The sequence below is a fragment of the Miscanthus floridulus genome, chromosome 18 (assembly GCF_019320115.1).
Source record: "Miscanthus floridulus cultivar M001 chromosome 18, ASM1932011v1, whole genome shotgun sequence".
Classification (NCBI taxonomy): Eukaryota; Viridiplantae; Streptophyta; class Magnoliopsida; order Poales; family Poaceae; genus Miscanthus; species Miscanthus floridulus.
Window position 1 is genome coordinate 115,416,267 of NC_089597.1, and position 22,173 is coordinate 115,438,439.

A 22,173-nucleotide genomic window follows, 5' to 3' on the forward strand; every position below is an offset into this window, starting at 1 on the left:
CAAGTTCCGGTTTGCACCAGTTCCTTTTTAAAAAGTTAAAGAAAAAGATTCCCCAGGTAGAGCTATCGCCGTCAGGAGGACGAGCAGGAGCTCCCAGTCAGGTTCCGCCCCGGAGCCTCGAGCCCGACGGATCGATGGCGGCAGCGGTTGCTGTCGCGCGCAGGAAAACGAGAGGAGCTGCCGACGCATCCCTGTACGTCCTCGTATCGTCGTATAGGCCGAGGACGCGCGCGCGTACGTACAATACGCCGTGGCGGCGACGGTCTCGCTCCTGGACGCCTCCGTCTTCAACTGTTGGCCGACAGGAACAGTTCCGTTGCAGTCGTTTCCCCCCTTCACCACCACATGTTTTTTTTTTTTTTTTTGTTACTGCAGTGCTAGGCTGCTACTTCTAGCTGCAGCTAGCAGCAGGTTCGATGCATGGATGGATGGACGGATCGTCGTCACTCGTCAGTGGAGTTGCTGTCGGTGAATTTACTGCGACTATACAGCCAGTCACCAGTCCAATCAAAATTTACTACTCCTACAGGTACAGGTACGTACTCCAGCCTCGCTCCGTATTTTCAAGTCAAAAAGTGCCGGAGGGGAGACTGAGAGCGAGTACTCGTAGGAGTAGGACAGCCGCTTGTTTAGTTTCATCCTAAATTTTTAAAAAATGCTACAGTATCTATTACATCGAATATTTACGGTTGTATATAGAGTATTAAATGTAGATGAAAAAAAAAACTAATTGCACAGTTTGATGGGAAATTACCTGACAAATGTTTTAAGCCTAATTAGTCTATAATTGAACATTAATTGCCAAATAAAAACGAAAGTACTACAATAACCCTAAATTCTAACTTGCTGAAACTAAACACGCGCTGCACCTACACTCCCTACACTTGCCAACTGCTTGCGCCGGCTGGTTGAATGAGCAGGGCGTCACCGTCACCTAGGCGCGCGGTCAAAACACACGCAAACTGCAGCCGCGTCTGCTGCCATTGCCTGGATCTGGATGCCTGCGCGTCACTCTTGCCACGCTACTGCGGAGCTGCGTCACTCTTGCCACGCTACTGCGGAGCTGGATTCAGTGACTTAGCTTGTCCAAGTCACAACGTAAGGCTGCGTTTAGTTCACGAAATAAAATTTTTTTATATCACGTTGGATGTTCTAAGGATGTCGAAAGAAGTTTTCAGATACTAATAAAAAAAATTAATTACATAGCTCGCCTGAAAACTGCGAGACGAATTTATTTAAGCCTAATTAATTCGTCATTAGCGCATGTTAGTTACTGTAGCACTTATGGCTAATCATGGACTAATTAGTCTTAAAATATTCGTCTCGCGATTTCCAACTAAACTGTGCAATTAATTTTTTTTTTGTCTATATTTAATACTACATGCATGTGCCGCAAGATTTGATGTGATAGTTTGGGGTGAAAATTTAGAAACTAAACCAGGCCTAACTTACCTCTTGTACTTGTCGTCCAGCATAAATCTAAGAGTGACAATGATTGCAAGTGACCCAAGGCCAAAACTTAGCCTTTTTCTCAACTGTGAAAACAGACCTCCGCAACAACAATAATAGGAATTAATCAATCACGAATTAATCAATCAGTGATATACTTCTCAGCTGCCGCTAGTACTAACAAACTGAAGGGTCGAGATGGCGGACTAGATTGGGGTGAATAGTCTTTTCTAAAACTTAATCGCGTCGGCTAACCGATACAAATGCGGAATTAAAACTATCGGTCTAGCCAAGACTATACCCCACTATATGTGTTCACTAGCACCTTGCAAAGATAACAATTATGCAACAAAGGTGCCGGGCTAGTTAGAGCTCTCCTAAACAATTCTAAGAGCAAGGTTACACAAACCTATGCCACTAGTATTTTAAGCAACAAGAGAGCTCCTACACATGCTAGTAAACAAAAGCACAAAGCTAACGATGCTCACTAACAATGCTAAATAACAAGGCAACCAATGTCTAATTAGTGAGCGCAAATACTTAGCTACACAAACTAAGCAATGTGACTAACAAGGTTACTAAAACCAAATTAGCCACGCAAGGGAGATACTTCTATGCTACACAAGCAAGAAGGTAATTAGCAAGATACATAAGCTATCTAATTATAAGAGCAACTACACAAGCTTAATATGTATAAAAGTAATTGCAAGCTTGTGTAATGGGGATGCAAACCAACGGGAAGAACAAAGTTGACACGATGATTTTTCTCTTGAGGTTCACGTGTTTGCCAACACGCTAGTTCCCGTTGTGTCGACCGCTCACTTGGTGGTTCGGCGGCTAATTAGCATCACCCGCTAAGCCCGCACGTCGAGCGCCGCAAGAACCTACCCCGGAAGTGAGGGTAGCTCAATGACATGCTTTACTAGAGTTGCTCTTCGCGGGTCCCGCGGGGCGAGCACAATGCCCCTCACAAGCACTTCTCCGGAGCGCCGCACAAGCTTCTTGCGCGCTTCGACGGAGACCATCACCAAGCCGTCTAGGAGGTGGCAACCTCCAAGAGTAACAAGCACCACCAGCTTGCAACTCGATCACCTAGTGCCACTCGATGCAACCTCACGATGCAATCACACTAGAATCGCTCACTCACATAATCGAATGATCACTATCAAGTATATGTGTGATGGAGAGCTCCCAAGCACTCATAAGCATGGACACTAAGTCCCTTGAGGTGCTTCACCCCAGCCATGGCCGAAGGCCACTTCTATTTATAGCCCCAAGGGCTAAACTAGCCGTTACCCCTTCACTGGGCAACGGTCGGGCCGACCGGACGCTCCGGTCATGTTGACCGGACGCTGGACCTCAGCGTCCGGTCGCCCGCAAATGGCCACATGTCCCGGTTCCAACGGTCACTTGACTTGACCGGACGCAGCAGCTACAACTGACCGGACGCTGAAACCCCAGCGTCCGGTCGTTTCCAGTAAGGTACCGACCTCGACCGAATGCGTCCGGTCACACTTGATCGGACGCAGCCAGCGTCCGGTCACACTCCAGCTTCTGTGTCATCGTACGTCAGCCTGACCGGACGCAGCCTGCCAGCGTCCGGTGCTTTTAGATCCAGCGTCCGGTCAGTTGACCGACGCTAGCATCTTCACGATCAACTTGTTCTCACTTCTAACTTCTTCACCCTTGCTCCAATGAGCCAACCACAAGAATTTGCATCCGACACAATAGAAAATAGGCATTCCATTTTCCCAAAAGCGCCGAATCCCACCGATCTCATCTCTGCAAACACCACCTCCTTTGTAAATATGCCAGCACCACCAAGTGTACACCACCATGTGTATGTGTATTAGCATTTTCACAATCATTTCCTAAAGGATGTTAGCCACTCAACTTGCCACGCCACTCGATCCTAGCGACAATGCAAAGTTAGATCACTCGAGTGGCACTAGATGACCGATATGCAAACAAGTTTGCCCCTCTTGATAGTACGGCCATCTATCCTAAACCTGGTCATAAACTTCTCTACACACCTATGACCGGTGAAATGAAATGCCCTAGGTTATACCTTTGCCTTGCGCATTCTATTCCATCTCCTCCAATGTTGATGCAACACATGCACCAACATGATCAACAATGATATGATCCACTTCATATCATCATGTGATTATATTGGTTCATCAATCTTGACTTTACTTGCTCTTCACCATTGTCATCGTTCATCGGCGCCAAGTCTTGCTCAAGCTTCACCGCCACGCGGTCTATCACTCCAAAGCCTTTGACTTGCCCTTCACGCTTACAATCGGTCCATCAAGCCAAGTCTTATCTTGATCTTCTCCACCTTGATCACATGACTCAATGTCATGTCTCATGTGCATTTAAGCTCCTTCATCATCACATGTGTGAGCTTTGAAATATCTCCAAGCCATTTTCACCTTCATGGCATATGTTGCTCACACATATGTATCTGTGGACTAATCATCTGTGTATCTCACATAAACATAATTAGTCCACCTAGGTTGTCACTCAATTACCAAAACCAAACAAGGACCTTTCACAAACATAGCACAAGAAAAAAAGAGCACGTGCATAACACTAAATCATTCAAATATATTAGGCTTCAATTGACAAGCAAGTCACTGAGTACTGATTATCCAAATATTAGCCTTGGGCTGACAAACAAGTCACTGGAGCAATTCAATTATGCTATTGCTTGGTGCTTCCTAACAGTAGCAACAAGAGCATAATTAATCAAGTGCTTAAAAGCAACCATGAACTACTTACATTTGTATTGATTGGCATTGTGACATACTACACAAAATGCTATAGTTATCCCGCAAAATACTATAGTCAACTATGTCCAAAATACTATCTAACTAGCTTTAGAAGCTAGAACAGATCTGGAAGCTCCACATTTGCCAAAGTTACAGCTATTATGAGCTAGGTAAAATTCCCAATAACAGCGTACTCTTGAAGCTCAACTTCTTTGTTGTTGCCATCATGTTCTAGTTCTACTTGAGGCTCTGTACCACCTTTTTTCTTTTGCTGCTGCCAATGAAGCACATATAATTAATTTAGGATAACAGCAACATATAGAGATTGATCTAAAAAAGCAACATATAGAGGATGTCAACTACTTAGTTTACAGATTGCAGTACATATAGAAATGTTAAAATTATAGCTGCAAGTCTGCAACACACCTTTGCTATCTTCTTTGCTGCCACAGAAGATTTAGTCGACTTGCGCCTCACCTTGTGTAACTTATCGATCCAAGTTCTCTTTCGCCTTGAGTTTTTGGACTAAATGTCCTTTTTCTTCAATTGTGCAGCACTAAGCAAGTCATCTCTTTGTTGCACATTTGGCTCAACATTTTCTTGGTCATTACATGATTTTTCATTCATGACACTAGAAGAAACATTTAGTTTTTCCTCCAGTTGTGTACCAAGGCAATCCAATGCATTGTGTAATAACAAACAACATTCTAGAGAGCTAGCTGCTTTGTTTGCCAACTTCATAAATTTATAAGACAAACATTTGTAATTGAGTTGAGCTTCATGTCTTGGATTTTCTAAAACTTTTCTTCCTTGCCTGTCTTGTATACTTCCATTGCGTGCTTCTCTAGTCCATCTCTTTAAAACATAATGTGTTGGCAATATTTTTACATTCATTAAATCAAGAACTTTCAAGCCATGTGCGCACAATATTCCTGTCCTATTGAACATTCCACAACTACATGAAGCTGTTTGGTTGAAAGGATCACCTGTCACTATCCGCTCTTCCTCAAAACTTATATCACCACTTAAATTACCAATAGAAACACCATATATGTTATCTCCATCCAACAGCCTAGAGCATGCATCCATGGATCTTTCATATTCACTCTGGAAAGCTTGAAATATAACAGGAGTGTACACTTTGCTTGCTTGCACCAACATAGGTGTGCACATTCGCATTCTTGGTATCTTTTTCCTTGCTTCAAATTCAGATTCCAATTCCTTATCTCTTTTTTCTTCCACTGTTCTCTTAAAGTGCTTCAAAAATCTAACAATATCAAAATCTGATTTCAAATGGTTCTTCAATGAATTATTGAAGCTCTCACTTAGTTGTGTACTTCTCACCCCCAAACTAAAGACATCTTTCATGTAACATTCAGCCCACTTTTCTCTCAGCTTGCAGATACTATCTAACCAAGTTTGCTTACGCACTTTAGATCACATATTGTCAAATGCTTCTTGAAATTCTACCTTGTCCTCATAGCCATACATACAAGCACTAAAATCAGAGAGAATATGAGATTCTTCATCTTCCTCTTCACCCTCATCTTCATCCTCATCTTCGCCCTTTGCTGCAGACAAATGTTTGACAACATTCTGCATTATGTGAAAGGTGCACAAACCATGGTATGACTCTATGAACATATTTTTATAGCCTTTTCCATAGCTGCATCTTGATCTGTATAAATAGTTCTAAGCTGTTTTCCATTATGTGCAGCTACAAAAGTCTCAAAGGGCCATGTAAAAGAGTCTTCTGTTTCATCAAAGAGTATTGCAACACTAAAAATAGTGGTTTCTTTGAACTGGTTGAGCCCAAGAAAAACACCAAATGGCCTATACTCTTTGTTTGTGCCAAATGTAGTGTCAAATATCACTACGTCACCAAAATGTGCATAGTCAAGGATCATTTTTGCATCAGCCTAGAATATGTTGGCTATATGCTCCTCACAATCAAGCTACAAAGCATATTGGAATGATGGGTTCTCGGAGATTTTGTCATGAAAATACTTCAGCATACTATCAGCCTACCCAAAAGCCAACTCCCTCTGTCGTTTGCTTTGCAAATAATTTTTGCGATCACGACAAGTGTAGCTGAGGTTAAGCTGTCCACCAACTTGACGACTAGCCAACTCATGTGCAGCTTTTGGCCTAATTCTAGAATCATCAGCAGTTTTAATTTCAAATGCTTGTAAGTCTAAAATTTTTTCTTGCGATGCCATCAAGTGGCGAGTTTCTGGCAAGTGAAGGAGGTGATTGTGTTCAAGCACAACATCAGTGACTTCATAATTATCTTCCCCTCGATCTAATGTGAGAGTCATTCGAGCTTTGCAATCAGTTTTTGTTTTAGCTCTAAAACACTTTGTCACATGGTCTGTTAGTCCTTTCCTTCGATGGCCCTCATTGGAACAAACATATTTGCATGAAAGTCACCTTACGATCATAGCCGCTCACATTTGTATACCTTTTCCTCACATCAAAGCCCATACGACCACCATATGTCATCCAACATTGCCAAGCCTCCTCTGGTTTTCTAAACCTAAAACCAACTTTTGGTGTCTCCTGGATGAATTCTGCCATTCCTTTCCACAGCACTCGCAATTACACAAAAGTTGTGTTCTGGAATCCAAACATTAACTAATTTTGTAACCCAAACAATACCATAACAGTGTGCATGAAAATATTAACTGCATATAAAACTATAGCAGATGATAATCCTATCACTAAATCGAACAATTTAACCTAAAATTGGTTCCTCGAATCTAAAATTCATAAGCATTGTTTGACTGAAATTTAATTTGTGAAAGTCATCGAAATAAGAGAAGCTTACTGAAAAGGCTGACCTCTGAACCCTCCTCCACGATGGCGCCCAAGCAGCAGCATGAGTTCGACCTTCTCCTCGGCGGGGGCGGCGTGACACTGGAGAGCTCCTCCACGAGTGTCGACCTGCTCGGGCTCGGGGCAGCACGACGTGGGAGGGCAACGAGGCGTGTCGCGATGGCTGGGCCAGGGCGGCGCCTGAGGTCCGGCGCGGCGTGGCACAGCACACGAGAGCTGCGACGGCAGGAGACCGGAGCGGCACGGCGTGGAAGAGCTCCGGTGGCGGGAGAGCGGAGCCGCGCGGCCGCGGGAAAACGCGTCCGTCCGCGCGCTTTGCCGAGGAGGCTGTCGCGTGCTCCTGAAAAAGTAGTTTTTAGACCTAGATCACATGCAAGCATTGCCAGCCCTTGGATTCACATTGAATGGTAGATACAAGGAGGTATGTTACGTTGTGACTTGGAGAAGCTAACAGCCTGTTCGGTTGGCTGGTTCGTATCGTTGCTGGTTCGTGAAGAAGTACTGCTGGCTGGTTTGTGTGAGAGAAAAATACTATTCTGGCTGGAAATTTACGATCGTTTACGATAAGCCACAGCCAAACGAATAGTCTGAGTCACTGAATCCGGCTCCCGCTACTGCTTGGTGCTCAGCACAGCACAGTAGTCCTTGGCAACAGCATCCGGTTCCTGTAGCAGTCTCAGCCTGTTCGGTTGGCTGGTTCCTATCGTCGCTGGTTCGTGAAGAAGTACTGCTGGCAGGTTTGTGTGAGAGAAAAATACTGTTCCGACTGAAAATTTATGATCGTTTACGATAAGCCACAGCCAAACCAACAGGCGGAGGCCGCGTTTTGATAACTGGAAATTCTGGGTTTTGGCTACTGTAGCACGTTCGTTTGTATTTGACAATTAGTGTCTAATTATGGACTAATTATGTTCGAAAGTTTCGTCTCGTGATTTTTCACTCAACTGTGCAATTAATTTTTTTTTTCTACATTTAGTACTCCATGCATGTGCCACAAGATTTGATGTGACACTTTAAGGTGAAAAATTTTGGGACTAAACAGGCCCCGACTGTGTTTGTAGTAGTGACACAGAGTTCCCACAGTGCTAATCGTGCTTCCGTACCAGGTCAGGCATAAATGCGGGATCAGTTTGGCTAAGCACCTCCCAATCAAGCATCAGCGTAAGCATACTAGTAAGCCACGAGCCAAGAGAGGACCGACCGAGCGATGAGGACGTGAGGGGAGGTCAGGAAGGTTGGGCGGCCCTTGGGGGTGCGGCACGGCGAGCACTGCACATGTGCGATTGCACGTCGCGCGCAGGCGCCGGCAGAGGCACTGAACCAGTAGCCGCCGTACTAGGCGAGGAGTAGTAGTAGAGCCGAGTGGAAGGAAGCAAGGACACAGAGAATTGACAAAACTCACGCAAGGGGAGGAGAGAGAAGGGGGAGCACCGCAGCAAGAGCAAAGCTGAAAAAGAGGAGCACCACTCGTGGGGTGGGGTTAAAACCCCGAGAACGAACTTGGGAGCAGCAGCGGCCAGCCGGAGCGAGCGAGCGAGCGAGACCGAGGGGGAGAAAGCAAGCAACGAGACGAGCGGGCAAGCAAGGGAGCGAAAGCATCAGAGCAGCAAGCAGAGGGGCGCTTCTCCCTCCCTGCAAGGCGGCTGCAACTGTTCCAGTTCCAGCCCCTCTCCCAAGCTCTTCTGCGTAGTAGTAGTATTGCCAGACCAGCTGCAGCCGCGCCCCAGCGCCCGCGAGGAGCAGGGAGCGAAGGGGAGAAGCGGCGGCGAGCGGGCGAGCATGCTCTTGGCGCCCCTCCCCGGCGCCGGGCGGATCTGCCGGAGGGCGGCGCGGTGCTAACTGCCCTCGACAGACCTCGCGGCCGCGGGATCTGACGCCGCGCCTGCCTCCTCGGATCGATCGACCCCAGCGGCGACGGCGCCCGAGGCGCCAGCGCCGGGTCTCTCGGCTCCGGGACAAGGTAACCTTTTGCTCTGCGCATTCCCGCCGCTCAAATATCGCAGCCAGACCGACCTTTCCAAGCAAGTGACATGCTACAAACTTTGTGTTCCTTCCTCTGATTATAGAAGGGAAAGATTGCGGCGCGCTTGCTTGGGCGCCGCGCCGGTGGAGAGAAGGCTGTGCCTGCCTGCCCCTCTCGCGGTGACTTGGCGAGGAGGAACTGGGAAAGCAGCGAATGGTTTTCGGGAAGGCGCTGTGATTGGGCCTGAAAAGGAGGAATCTTTCCTTCCTCTTCGCCTTCCTTTGCCGGCTGCTCTTATATCGCCCTCATCATCGGATCGGCGGCCCGGTTGCTGCTTCTTCGGCAACGGGCGAAAATGAGGCTCTCGTCGTCGTCCGGCAGCGTCCTCCCGGCTCAGTCGGGCTCGCCGGAAGGTACTCCTTCGCCTGCTCTGCACTGCTGCGCCGACTTCGACTTCTCGCTGGTGTCTTGTTCGTTCATTAATTAATGCTCTTTCCGTTCGTTGTTTCCTGACTGCTATTTGGTTTCTGTTTGTTCCTAAATGCATCGCTTTAATGTTTAAACCTGCTCTGTGGCCGTGTGTGTGACCCTGCAGCAGCGACCCAGTGCGACGTGTTTGATTTGGGAGGGTTATCTGGATTTGTTTTGATGATTTCTTTTGAAGGCGTTACTGTCACGAACTCGGAACCGTTTTTTCTTTCGATTTTGGCCCCCTTTTTCTTTTGTCTATTATTAGTTCTTGCTGTCTGTTGATTTCTTGATATTTCTCCTTCCCGGGAATAGATTGATATGTATTTCCACTCGAGTGGTTGGTTATTTTAAATTAATAAGATGTAAAATAGTTCCCTTATCATTCCAGTTTGAGGACACTTATTGTAAGTTAATACACCTTCTTGATTCTCAATTTTATGCACTTAGAATTGGAATTTATGTTGTACCATCCACTTTCTCAAAGATTTTTTTTTGTTGGCATAAGCATATGTCACCAGTTCATTCTCCCTTGATATTTTGTTCCTGAAGAAATTTCAGTATTCAGTCTTGTTCTCAAAACAAAACAAATTCTTCTGCCATTGCAGCTGTGGAGGAGCACAAGTGTCTGAACTCGGAGTTGTGGCATGCCTGTGCCGGCCCGCTTGTTTCCTTGCCCGCGGTGGGTAGCCGGGTTGTGTACTTCCCTCAGGGCCACAGCGAACAGGTTTGTGCCCAAAGCTCACCATGCCCGTGAATCCTATGTCCTCTTCCAGTTTGGCTGTCAAGCTTCAAACCCCAAATTATCCCCTGCCAGTATTTCCAAGGGAAAATTGGTTTTATAGCATCGAAAGATCACCGTATCCGGAAAATAGCATCGAAATTTTGTCGCTCCGCAAAATACCATTGAAAGAATACGACGTCACCTCGATATAGCATTCCATCACGTTCAGAGCAAACGCCGTCGCCTCCGTCAAGCTCCCTCCCGTTCTTCCTGAGGTGAGTGTGGCCGCTGCCTCTCCTCCAGGTGGGACCCGCTCGAACTGCTGCCGCTCTAGAGGAAGAGAGCCGAGTGGTCCTCCGTGCTGGCCGCACTCGGCTCCGGTGCGGGGAGCTCCGGGCAGCAGAGTGGCGGCGGGCAGGCCCTGGTGCCCGTGGCGGCGAGCTTCAGCGTCTGACTGCTGTGGGTGGAATCGCGGGCTGGTGCGGCGCAGCTCCGGCGGAGGCATCTTTGGCGAGCCAGGGCGAGCGCGGCGGCGCTGGAGTGCTCGGCGGCAGCATGCGAGGCAAGCACAGGCGCCGGGCTTGAGCTCCGAGCCCCCTAAGACTCCGCGCCGTTTGGGTCGTGGGGCGTGCGTGCTCGCGTCGGTGCTGGACATGAAGAAGGCCTCGACGGGCTGCTTCATCGCCGAGAACCCCGGCACGACGGTGAGCATCTTCCACGGTGCCTTGATAGCAAACGCGATCGGCCTTGTCACGTAGCGCACCAGGCCGCTGTTGAGCCCCGACGCCACGCTGGACACGGTGAGCAGCAGCTGCTTCACATACTCGCAGCCGGCGGCATGTTTTTGCTCTTCATCGCCAGCGCCGTCCACCGGCTGCTCCTCGTTGTCGTAGCCGTCTTCGCGGCTACTGCCGTGGGCGACGGCCTCCGCCGCGCCGTCATGGCTTGGGCACAAGCAGATAGTAGAGCACCTCGAGCAGGTGTGCGTTCTTGCTGACTTCAATCGCGGGGAACGTGTCCACCATCTTGAACGGGCAGAGCTCCTTCATGAGCCCGGTGACCATCCGCGGGAGCAGCTCGCCGGCCTCGCCGGGGTACGCGCACTGGGGCTCGAAGATCCTGCGGAGGAGGAAGAGCGGGACTTGGTTCTCAAGCATGAGCATGTCGCGGAGGATGAGGTTGTGCACCGACTTCCTCCCGGCGAAGTCAACGAGGTGCTGCATCCTCGACGACACCCTCCGCAGAGCCTTGCCGTTGCCGTTGCCGTCGTCACCGGTCTGCTCTATCCCTCTGGAGCGGCAGCCGTTGGAGCAGGTCCCACCTGAGGAGAGGCAGCGGCTGCACTCAGCTTAGGAAGGAGAAGGAGAGGAGCTTGACGGAGGCGGCGACGTTTGCACCAAACGTGACGGAATGCTATATCGAGGTGACGTCGCATTCTTTGGATGGTATTTTACGGAGCAGCAAAGTTTTGATGGTATTTTCCGGATATGGCGATCTTTCAATGCTATGAAACCAATTTTCCCTATTTCGAAAACTCGAAAAATTCTCCCTTTTTTACACTATTTTATTTTTGGTGAATTTTTGCTGCAGGTGGCAGCATCAACAAACAAGGAAATGGAGTCTCAGATCCCCAATTATCCTAATCTGCCACCACAGCTTATATGCCAACTTCATAATGTGACTATGCATGTAAGTTTGGGACCGTGGAACACTTTTTCCTTAAGCTGAGTAATTTTAGATTTGTGTTTCATTATCTGTGTTATTTCCCTTCTTTCAGGCTGATGCAGAGACAGATGAGGTATATGCACAGATGACACTACAACCACTCAACCCGGTAAACTAATTTGTTTCCGTCTATTTGTGTCATATATCATGCAAACTACTCTTGTTATCTATGAAGAGTAATTTTTTGCTTGCTTTTTGTGCAGCAAGAACTGAAGGACCCATATTTACCTGCAGAATTAGGTTCGGCCAATAAACAGCCAACAAACTATTTTTGCAAAACATTAACAGCAAGTGACACAAGTACCCATGGTGGGTTCTCTGTTCCCCGTCGAGCAGCTGAGAAAGTGTTTCCTCCACTGGTATGTGCAACTTCTCTCAGGTTTCAAGTTCATTATTTATGTTGATTTTGTCGCAGAAAGTGAACTTCTCTCATGTTTCAAGTTCATTATTTATGTTTCCTCCACAGATTGATCTAATTTGCCAAATACTATGTAGGATTTCACCCAGCAACCTCCATGCCAGGAGTTGATGGCAAAAGATCTTCATGGAAACGAGTGGAAATTCCGTCACATCTTTCGCGGTGAGCAGTTTTTCTTTTTTCCTTTTTAACTGTGTTTGCTGTGCATTCTAGGGGCTGTTGCATAACCTTTGAACTGCTGTCCTTAATGCAGGTCAGCCAAAGCGGCATCTTCTAACTACAGGCTGGAGTGTCTTTGTAAGTGCAAAGAGACTCGTTGCTGGTGACTCTGTCCTTTTTATCTGGTATGTTCATACTTCCGGCATTCCAAACAATCACTTGTTCTCTCTTTTTTTCCTCTCCTTCCAATCAGATAGTTTCTTTTTGGTTGATTTTATGTCTCATTGCGTTGTCAGGAATGACAATAACCAGCTTCTGCTGGGAATTCGTCGGGCAAATCGGCCACAAACAGTCATGCCATCTTCAGTCTTATCAAGTGATAGCATGCATATCGGTCTTCTTGCTGCAGCTGCGCATGCTGCTTCGACAAATAGCCGGTTTACAATTTTCTATAACCCAAGGTAGGACCTCTATAATCACTTATTTTTTGGGCGTTTTTCGTGTCAAATGTTTTAACATTTGCTTTTGCAGGGCAAGCCCTTCAGAGTTTGTCATACCGCTTGCAAAGTATGTTAAGGCTGTGTATCATACCCGTATATCTGTGGGGATGCGTTTCAGGATGCTTTTTGAGACAGAAGAGTCTAGCGTTAGGAGGTAAGTTCAAATCTGTTTGCAACTTCACCTTTTATGTTTTACCTCTTAGTTCATTTTAATTTTTCTTTCTCTACCATTTTCCTACACATTGCCTTTGTCTAGTTTTGAGGATTACTGCATTCGCCAATAAGATCTATGGCTTAGGCCGCATGTCAACATACCTTTGAACTACCGTATATGCAGTCATAAGTGGTATTAGCAGTCTAATCAGATCAAATACATTCAATTCCAGATACATGGGGACAATTACCGGAATCAGTGATCTTGATTCTGTTCGGTGGCCAAATTCACACTGGCGTTCTGTTAAGGTATATTTTGGACCTGTGCTTCTCTTGTTTCCTCTGCTTACTATACAAGCCCTTGTCAACCATGTCTGTTGCAAATTTTCAGTTGAAAAAACGATACTACAGTACTCCCTTAAAGTTTGTTCTCTCAGAGATACCTACTTCATGGTTTTGTATGATCACAAAATTTACGTGTGAATGAATATAGGTTGGCTGGGATGAATCAACTGCTGGTGAGAGACAGCCAAGGGTGTCACTATGGGAGATTGAGCCACTGACAACTTTCCCAATGTATCCATCTCCTTTTCCGCTCAGGCTCAAGCGTCCATGGCCAACAGGCTTGCCTTCTCTGTATGGTATGAGGTGCAGTTATGTTTAGCTAGCCTTTGTAGATATGTTAGCTTATTAAATAATTTTGCAATATGCATTATATCGCCAATAACCTTTCATGTGATGTCTATCCGTAGGTGGGAAGGATGATGACCTGGCAAACTCTCTCATGTGGCTTCGAGATACCACAAATCCTGGTTTTCAGTCGTTAAATTTTGGTGGACTTGGTATGAACCCTTGGATGCAGCCAAGGCTGGATGCTTCCTTACTTGGTCTGCAACCTGACATGTATCAGGCGATGGCCACAGCTGCTTTCCAGGATCCAACAAAGCAGGTATCATCACCCACAATGCTGCAGTTCCAGCAGCCACAGAACATAGCTGGCCGGGCCGCGCCACTTCTTTCAAGTCAGATTTTGCAGCAAGCACAGCCTCAATTTCAGCAGCAGCCATACCTTCAAAACATCTCCGAGAGCACAATCCAAGCGCAGGGTCAGTCTGAGTTCCTCAAACAGCAGCTCCAACGCAGCCAGTCATTCAATGAGCAGAAGCCCCAGCTGCAACCCCAGCAACAACAGCAAGAATCACAGCAGCAGCAGCAATCACAGTGTCTGCAAGTCCCTCAACATCAACAAATGCAACAACAGAACATGACCAACTACCAGTCTGTATCGAATGCATTATCAGCGTTTTCTCAGCTGTCGTCGGCCTCTCAGTCTTCACCTGTGTCACTGCAAACAATATTACCATTCTCACAGGCACAGAGCTTTACAGACACGAATGTGAGCTCATTATCTCCATCCAACACCATGCAAAATACACTGAGGCCATTCTCATCAGAAGCAGTTTCTCACCTCAGTATGCCGAGGCCCACTGCAATACCTGTCCCCGACCCATGGTCATCGAAGCGAGTTGCGGTGGAGCCTTTGCTTCCTTCTCATCCCCAGGTTTTGTCCCAGATGGAACAATTGGACTCTACACCAGCTAGTATACCTCATAGCTCTGTGTTGGCACCACTTCCTGGAAGAGGATGTTTGGTGGATCAAGATGTGAACTCTGATCCTCAAAATCACCTCTTGTTTGGTGTTAGTATAGATTCGCAGTCACTGCTAATGCAAGGAGGCATCCCTGGTCTCCAAAATGGGAATGATTCAACTGCTATACCTTATTCCACCTCCAATTTCCTGAGCCCTTCCCAGAATGATTTTCCTTTGGATCATACTCTAAATTCTTCAGGCTGCATAGATGATTCTGGGTATGTGCCGCCATGTTCAGATAATTCTGACCAAATGAACCGACCACCAGCGACCTTTGTGAAGGTGAGTAATTTTTTTATTGGGAAGGGATCCATGTTTCTTTTGTGAATTGAACTTTATTTTTTATGTGCTGCACATGTTATTGCCAGAATATTTAACTATTTGCTCACAACTGTCTGAAATTTGTGCACTGCTAATGCTTTACAAGTTTTAACCATTATATCTGTTGAATGTAATGGATAATCACGCAATTAAGCTTGTAGAGCATTTTATTAGAAAACAATGGTATACCTGTTTGCACTTGATCGAAGAAGCTAGTCTCTGAGAAGTTCTGTTTTTTTTCTCCCTAATCTATTATAACCAACACTGTCACTAATCTACTACACATTTGCTTCTGTTTGAATAACAGGTTTACAAATCTGGAACCTGCGGAAGGTCGCTTGATATCACTAGGTTTAGTAGCTATCATGAGCTCCGTAGGGAACTAGGGCGCCTATTTGGCCTTGAGGGCCAGTTGGAAGACCCTTTGAGATCAGGCTGGCAGCTTGTATTCGTCGACCGTGAGGAGGACGTCCTTCTCATGGGCGACGACCCTTGGCAGTAAGTTCTCACGACCTGTCTCGACGATGCATCCTGAACACTTTCATGTGTTTCTTTTCCACACTCTTCCTCACATTGCTGCCCTTTGCAACCCAACCCGCAGGGAATTCGTGAGTACGGTGTCTTTCATAAAGATACTCTCACCGCAGGAGGTGCAGCAAATGGGCAAGCAGGGGCTGGAGCTCCTGAGCTCAGCCCCTGCGCGGAGGCTAGGTAACAGCTGTGACGACTACGTTAGCAGGCAGGAGTCGAGAAGCTTGAGCACCGGGATTGCGTCCGTCGGGTCGGTCGAGTTCTGATGAGCAGAACCTAGGGCGCCCGCAGCAGCAGCAGCAGCAGCAAGTTATATGCCCTCAGATTAGGAGGGCTGAGGGCTGGTCAGCGACCCGACCCATGAGGTTGTTTTGCGCTTCCAATGGTCTAGTGACCCTGGGATGGATGGAGCTGGAATGGAAGTTCAGCGCGGACCAAGCCTTAGCTCTGCAAGTTATGTACCATCTAATAATTCTGTTCGTATGATATCAACTCCTAAGTAGAAACTACCGACGGCGCCGCCGTTGGTATACATGCTGAAACTTTGTTCTTGTATGGAGAAATACTAATCCTGTGAATGTAGCCAGGCCCTTTAATGATCGGTCAGGTAATAGCCCTCTTGTTGCCTAGTAGCATACAACAAGCACATGCCTGGTTTGTTCATATTCCTGCAGAGCTACAGAATGACGGCGTTTTTGGTTCTACTGAGCAATTGTGGCATGCACCAACCAGACAGCAGGGAGGGGGTGGTCCTGTTCTGTCATCCTGTGAGCGTTGCACCATTGTCCATTGGCAAGTGGAACGTGCTCCATTCCAAGCAGGGGCAGCGTCCAGGACAAAGTTTGGTAGCACTCGCTGCCACTGAAGAGCATGAGCTGATGACCATTCCATTTGTAAACCTGTCTGACATCGCCTTCGCTTCTTCCAGATCTGTAGTAGCGTCCAAAGTCACTGTTCCTTTTACTGACAGTTGGCGCCTGGCCTCTTGCGCGAAGTAGGAGGAGTAGGGAGTTGTTGTCTGGTGACTGTTGTGGCGTTTTTATCCTAGAAGGCTAGAACCTGTGGAGTGTGGAGGCAGACGCAGACCCACATCCGGATTGGCAAATGGGGATTGGAGTTGGGAGGAGGGACGACTCTGACGAGGGGCACGGCATCATTCCTTCCATTCCGCTGGGACAGTGACAGCCTGCAAATTGGGTGGGGCTGGGGGTCCAGCATCGATCCATCCCCATGTCTTGTGTCACCATCTCATCTGACACCTGATGGTGCCCGCACTGCACCGGTGAAAATCGTCGAGGGAAGGGAGGGCGAAAACGAAAGGAAATGGGGATGGATGGATGGATCGGGTGAGCCTCACCTGTGACCTCCCTCCCTTTCCTGAAAATCAGTCAGTGGTGAGGGGGGCAGAGGAGTGTGGTACATGTCTACCAGTTTCTAAAGCATGAGTCATACTGTGATGCACCACTAGAATAATCTCAGCCTGTTCCATCAAAAAAAGAATAATCTCAGCCTGCCACATTGTGCTTACGCCTTTTCCGCCTAAGCAAAATTCTACTACCAATGTCACTGCCCACAGCATGCAGTTATACATAATCCACAGTTTTCACTATTTTACTTCTAATCTCGGTGAAGAAAATAAGAGACGATCTATTTTGATGCCAATAAGTGTGTAATATTTGATCATCAAGATGCATTAAGTTTAGTCAACCGAAAATTGCAGATCTGGACTTGCCAATCGAACCGAGGCTTCCAGAGATCCAAATTCCTTTGGCCAGTTTGCAATCTTCCACCGCATCCTGAGCCCCGCGAGGCCGCGACTGAGTTACTCTCTTCTCCTAGATGCCCTTCAATTGATTATCCAGTTTCGTCAAAATCAACACGAATTGCTGCTCAACCTTCATGTTGACTTGCAAGCACGTGCGAGACGCCAAGATTCTGAACCATACCAAATGATACACACACGAGTATATGGTAAGTATGGTAATAGAATTTGGAACCCAAAATACACCGCTGTCATCCAATAACCGGTTTTGAACCTCTAAAAAAAAATTAACCGGTTTTGTTGGATCCCAAACCCATAAGAACAGCCAGGACAGCGAGGTCTCAGGCCTGTCTCCTTTCACCAGGTGTTCCTGCTCTGCAGCTGCCCCAGCCAGGTGAAAACGTGATCACGCACTGCGGATGGGTGGTTGGTCCGATGCCGGTGCCGCCAACGGACGCCTAGGAATCTGCAGATTTCTCCGTGTTCCATCTAGTCACTAGGCTATGGGATTCTCACTCAGCTTCGATAGAGTATGTATTTGCCACTTGTACGGGAGCGCCTGCCTGCACCTGCTGCTAACATATGATGGCGCCTCAAATTTGCCGTGTTACCCAACTTTAGGGTGGAGCATCACTACGGTTGAATCCTACATTACATAGCTCATCCTCATGACGCTTCATGCTTCCGTGCACTGTAATGATGATAAGCCACAACAGATAGGACTGGTTTCTGGATGACGACGAGCGAGCTCAGCTGATCTGATCTGAGGTCCACAGAGGCAGCATGTGTGGAGCACAATAACACACGCCACGCACTTCTTTCGTCTTTCCTCCCAAAGACCAAAGCCGCAGCTCGGGGCATCTCCAATTCTCTCCGATGGGGGATGGGCAGCTGCTCCGTCTCCAATTCTCCATGATGAGGATTCATCTCCGGGCGGCCCCGCTGCCGGATCTCGTGCGTGTCCGATCGCCATCCCCTCCCAGGCACCGGCTGGCCTGGGGAAAAGGACGGAGGAGAGCGAGATTTGCTTTAGCACTGCCTGCATCCCGATGCCTGATGTATAGTTTCCAAACGTGCTGGCACGGCACTAGCCCGTCCCGGCACGGCACGTCTGGGCACAGCACGTTAGGCACAGCTGATAAACCGTGCTGTGCCGTGTCATGCCGTCTGACTCCAGACTCAGGCACGGCACTATCATTTCTGGAACGTGCCGTGTCGTGCCATGCCGACTCCAGGCTCAGCGTGTCTGTGCCGGCCCAGGCACTAAACTAGCAAAACCTCTCAATGAACTCAACACAGCAATTCAAAGAGATCTAAAATGACTAAGTTCACAAAAGATTAAAAACAGGTCAGAATACAACACAGCAAAGAACATAAACTTTTGAAACTAAAACTAATTTAAGAAGAAGCTGTGCAATGACTGTCTCATTAAAAACCTGTTTAGGTAAAACTCACCCTTGTGAGAAACCCTAAACAGAAAAAGAGTACAGTCAGCACCTAGATTAATTGTTCATTACATCCATCACCACAAGTCCAAGTCATAGTTATTATAGAATCATTACATAAATGGAAAGTGAACTAGTCGACATCAAGATAAAGACCAGCAAAGGCCTCTTTTAGCTCATTGTCCTCCACCATGTGCTGCAGTCTTGTCTTAGCATTCTCCCAATCCTTGATGCAGGTAAGCGCCTCTACAGTTTCAGGGTTCAGCCTCCGTCGCCGCTCCTTGATGATACTGCCAGTTAAGCTAAAAGTAGACTCTGAAAAAATGGTTGACACATGCACTGTAAAAATATCTTTAGCAAGAACAGAAAGTACTGAATAAGTAAGCTTGTGCTCATGCCACCACTGCATGATGTTAAACTCATCATCCAACTGGCTTACTATGTCACAGTCCAAATAGGATGCAAATTCACTAGAGTTAGAACTAAGTAGTTGCTGCCTGCAACAAAGAAGTGACAGAAACACTCCTAGAATGATCAAGACTAGAAGGGAGGGAAGAACAACCAACTCCAACATCCAATTCCTCATCATCATAAATTTCAGCCCAAGCTGTTCTTTTCTTACCAGACAGGGATGGAGGAACAACCCTTTTCAGCATATTAGAGCCATACATTACATCATACCTGTTATACATTTTAAACAAAAGAGCTTTGATGTCCAGCAACTTATTAGTGTAGTCAATATTAAAAAGAGAATGTAACTTCCTAAGTACTTTGATAAATCCCTTAATTTTAGCTCTTGTATCCAATATGAATGCAATAGAATAAAGATCAGGTATGTTCTTCCAGTATTTATTGTATTTGTCAATCATAGGTTGGATAACAGATCTTAGATGTTCATCATGTTGATACCTATGTAGGTGTATAGCAATCTTAACAAGATGATAAATCATAAGTGGAGAAGTAGGATAGTAAACACCAGATAAATCAACAATTGAGTCATAGAACAATTCAAGAAATTCCAAGATTTTATTTGCTATAGCCCAGTGACCATCAGTCAAAAGAAAACCACTACCTAAACCTCTAGGGTAATTGGCCTCAATAAAAGTACTCTTATGAGGCAGCAAGTGCTTAAGCATTAGGTAGGTAGAGTTCCATCTAACATCCATGTCTAATTCAAACTTTCTGGGTCTAACACCACTAGCAATGCAATAACTCTTGTATGCAGCAATTCTTTGATTAGAGGAGTTTATAAAAGAGATTACTGTTCAAAAATCCTCAATGAGAGGATTCACAGCAGCCAGTGCTTCTTTCACAATTACGTTAATAATATGGCAAGCACATCGTTGATGTAAAAACAGATCAGAACCCAAATATTCTTTAAGTATAGGTTTTAGTTTATCCATATCATTTTTATTTGCAGATGCATTATCTAAAGTTACAGAAAAAACCTTGTTAAGTATACCATACTCAACAAGGACAGATGCAACATGCTCAGCAATGTTCTCAGCATTATGGGACACATCAATCAACCTTAAACCAAGTACCCTTTTTTCTAATTGCCAATCAGCATTAATAAAATAAGCCACAACAGATAAATAATCTTCTTTAGCCTTTTCAGACCATATATCAGAAGTAATAGCAACAGATGAAACACCATTATCCTTTAAACAGACCATCAGTTTATCACGTTTCTCATTGTAGTATTTAAACAGATCTCTACCAGTGGTTTGCTTAGAGACAGATGAAAAATTAAGGTTATGAGCAGTTTTAATATAATCTTTAAATGCCTCAGTTTCACCAATCATAAGAGGTAGGTCCAATCTAGCAAGCATACGAACAAGTTCAACACGAGCTACCTTAACACTGTACTCCCAACGATGAATAGAACCATCAAAATTAAAAACAATATGAGTCTGAGTCATGCCCCGGGTCTTCTCAAGCTTCTTAGGACACTTAGCAAGATGTCGAGTAAGATGCCCAATGCCATTGAAAGGTCCTAATATGGCTAGAGGGGGGTGAATAGCCTATTTAAAAATCTATAAATTAACTAGAGCAATTTGATTAGTATGACAAATAGCGTAAGCAAACTTGCTCTAGCTCTACAAGGGTTGCAAGCCACCTATCCAACAATTTTAGTTGCAATGATTACTTAGGCACACAAACTTGCTATGTAATTACTCACTAAGAGCTCTCAACCTTGCTACTCTAAAAAGCTTAACTAGATGAATATAAATAATAAAGCAAGCTCTCAATTCTAATTACACTAAAGAGCTTGTGTCAACTAGTTTGCAAGAATGTAAATAAGTGAGTAAGGTGATTATACCAACGTGTAGGGGATGAATCAATCACAAGATGAATATATAGCCAATCACCGGGAGAATGCCAAAGACAAGAGACAATCGATTTTCTCCCGAGGTTCATGTGTTTGCCAATATGCTACGTCCCCGTTGTGTCGACCAACACTTGGTGGTTCGGCGGCTAAGAGGTGTTTCACAAACCTCGTCCACATGATTGGACACCGCAAGAACCGACCCACAAGTGAGGTAACTCAATGACACGAGCAATTTACTAGAGTTACCTTTCGGCGCTCCGCCGGGGAAGGTACAACTCCCCTCACAATCACCGAAGACGGCCACGAACAATCACCAACTCGTGCCGATCCTCCACCGCCGAGCAAGCTCGGCGGGAGGGAGAGAGGGACCCCAAACCATCTCAACCTTGCAAACACCACCTCCTTTGTAAATGTGCCAACGCCACCAAGTGTATCACCTTGTGCACAAGTGTTAGCATATTTTCACAAATATTTTCAAGGGTGTTAGCATTCCACTAGATCTTAAATGCATATGCAATGAGTTAGAGCATCTAGTGGCACTTTGATAACCGCATTCCGATACGAGTTTCACTCCTCTTAATAGTACGGCTATCTATCCTAAATGTGATCACACTTACTAAGTGTCTTGATCACTAAAACAAAATGGCTCCTACATTTTATACCTTTGCCTTGAGCCTTTTATTTTTCTCTTTCTTCTTTTCCAAGTTTAAGCATTTGACCATCACCATGCCATCACCATTGTCATGATCTTCGCCATTGCTTCATCACTTGGAATAGTGCTACCTATCTCATAATCATTTTGATAAAATAGGTTAGCACTTAGGGTTTCATCAATTAACCAAAACCAAACTAGAGCTTTCAGCCATGAGCAAAATAAGCATAGTAGCGCTTATGGCAATGAAGGCAAGTGGCAGCAAACCTGATCTTTCTACCTTTCTCAGTTTTGTAGTGCTTCTCAAAGTC

The 22,173-nt window shown here is 46.1% G+C and overlaps 1 protein-coding gene and 1 pseudogene across 3 annotated transcripts; one reads left to right on the plus strand and one right to left on the minus strand.

The window, feature by feature from the left end:
- The window catches only part of LOC136524424 (protein FAR1-RELATED SEQUENCE 5-like), a 31,802-nt pseudogene extending 25,002 nt beyond the window's left edge, over nt 1-6,800 (minus strand).
- A 1,456-nt stretch (nt 6,801-8,256) lies between these two features.
- LOC136522740 (auxin response factor 17-like) lies at nt 8,257-16,292 on the plus strand. Of its 3 annotated transcripts, XM_066516550.1 has the most exons (15): nt 8,257-9,018; nt 9,125-9,434; nt 10,098-10,216; nt 11,804-11,902; nt 11,991-12,047; nt 12,142-12,297; nt 12,434-12,518; nt 12,610-12,700; nt 12,812-12,976; nt 13,047-13,169; nt 13,402-13,477; nt 13,662-13,809; nt 13,921-15,101; nt 15,448-15,638; nt 15,742-16,292. In XM_066516550.1, exons 2-15 carry the CDS (start codon nt 9,377-9,379, stop codon nt 15,935-15,937), a joined length of 2,745 nt encoding a protein of 914 aa, XP_066372647.1. In that variant the 5' UTR covers nt 8,257-9,018; nt 9,125-9,376; the 3' UTR covers nt 15,938-16,292. The 3 variants fall into 3 exon arrangements, with proteins under 3 accessions (XP_066372647.1, XP_066372650.1, XP_066372648.1); XM_066516553.1 differs by lacking the exons at nt 8,257-9,018; nt 9,125-9,434; nt 10,098-10,216 and adding an exon at nt 11,535-11,636; XM_066516551.1 differs by lacking the exons at nt 8,257-9,018; nt 9,125-9,434; nt 10,098-10,216 and adding an exon at nt 11,666-11,687.
- The last annotated feature ends 5,881 nt before the right edge of the window (nt 16,293-22,173 follow it).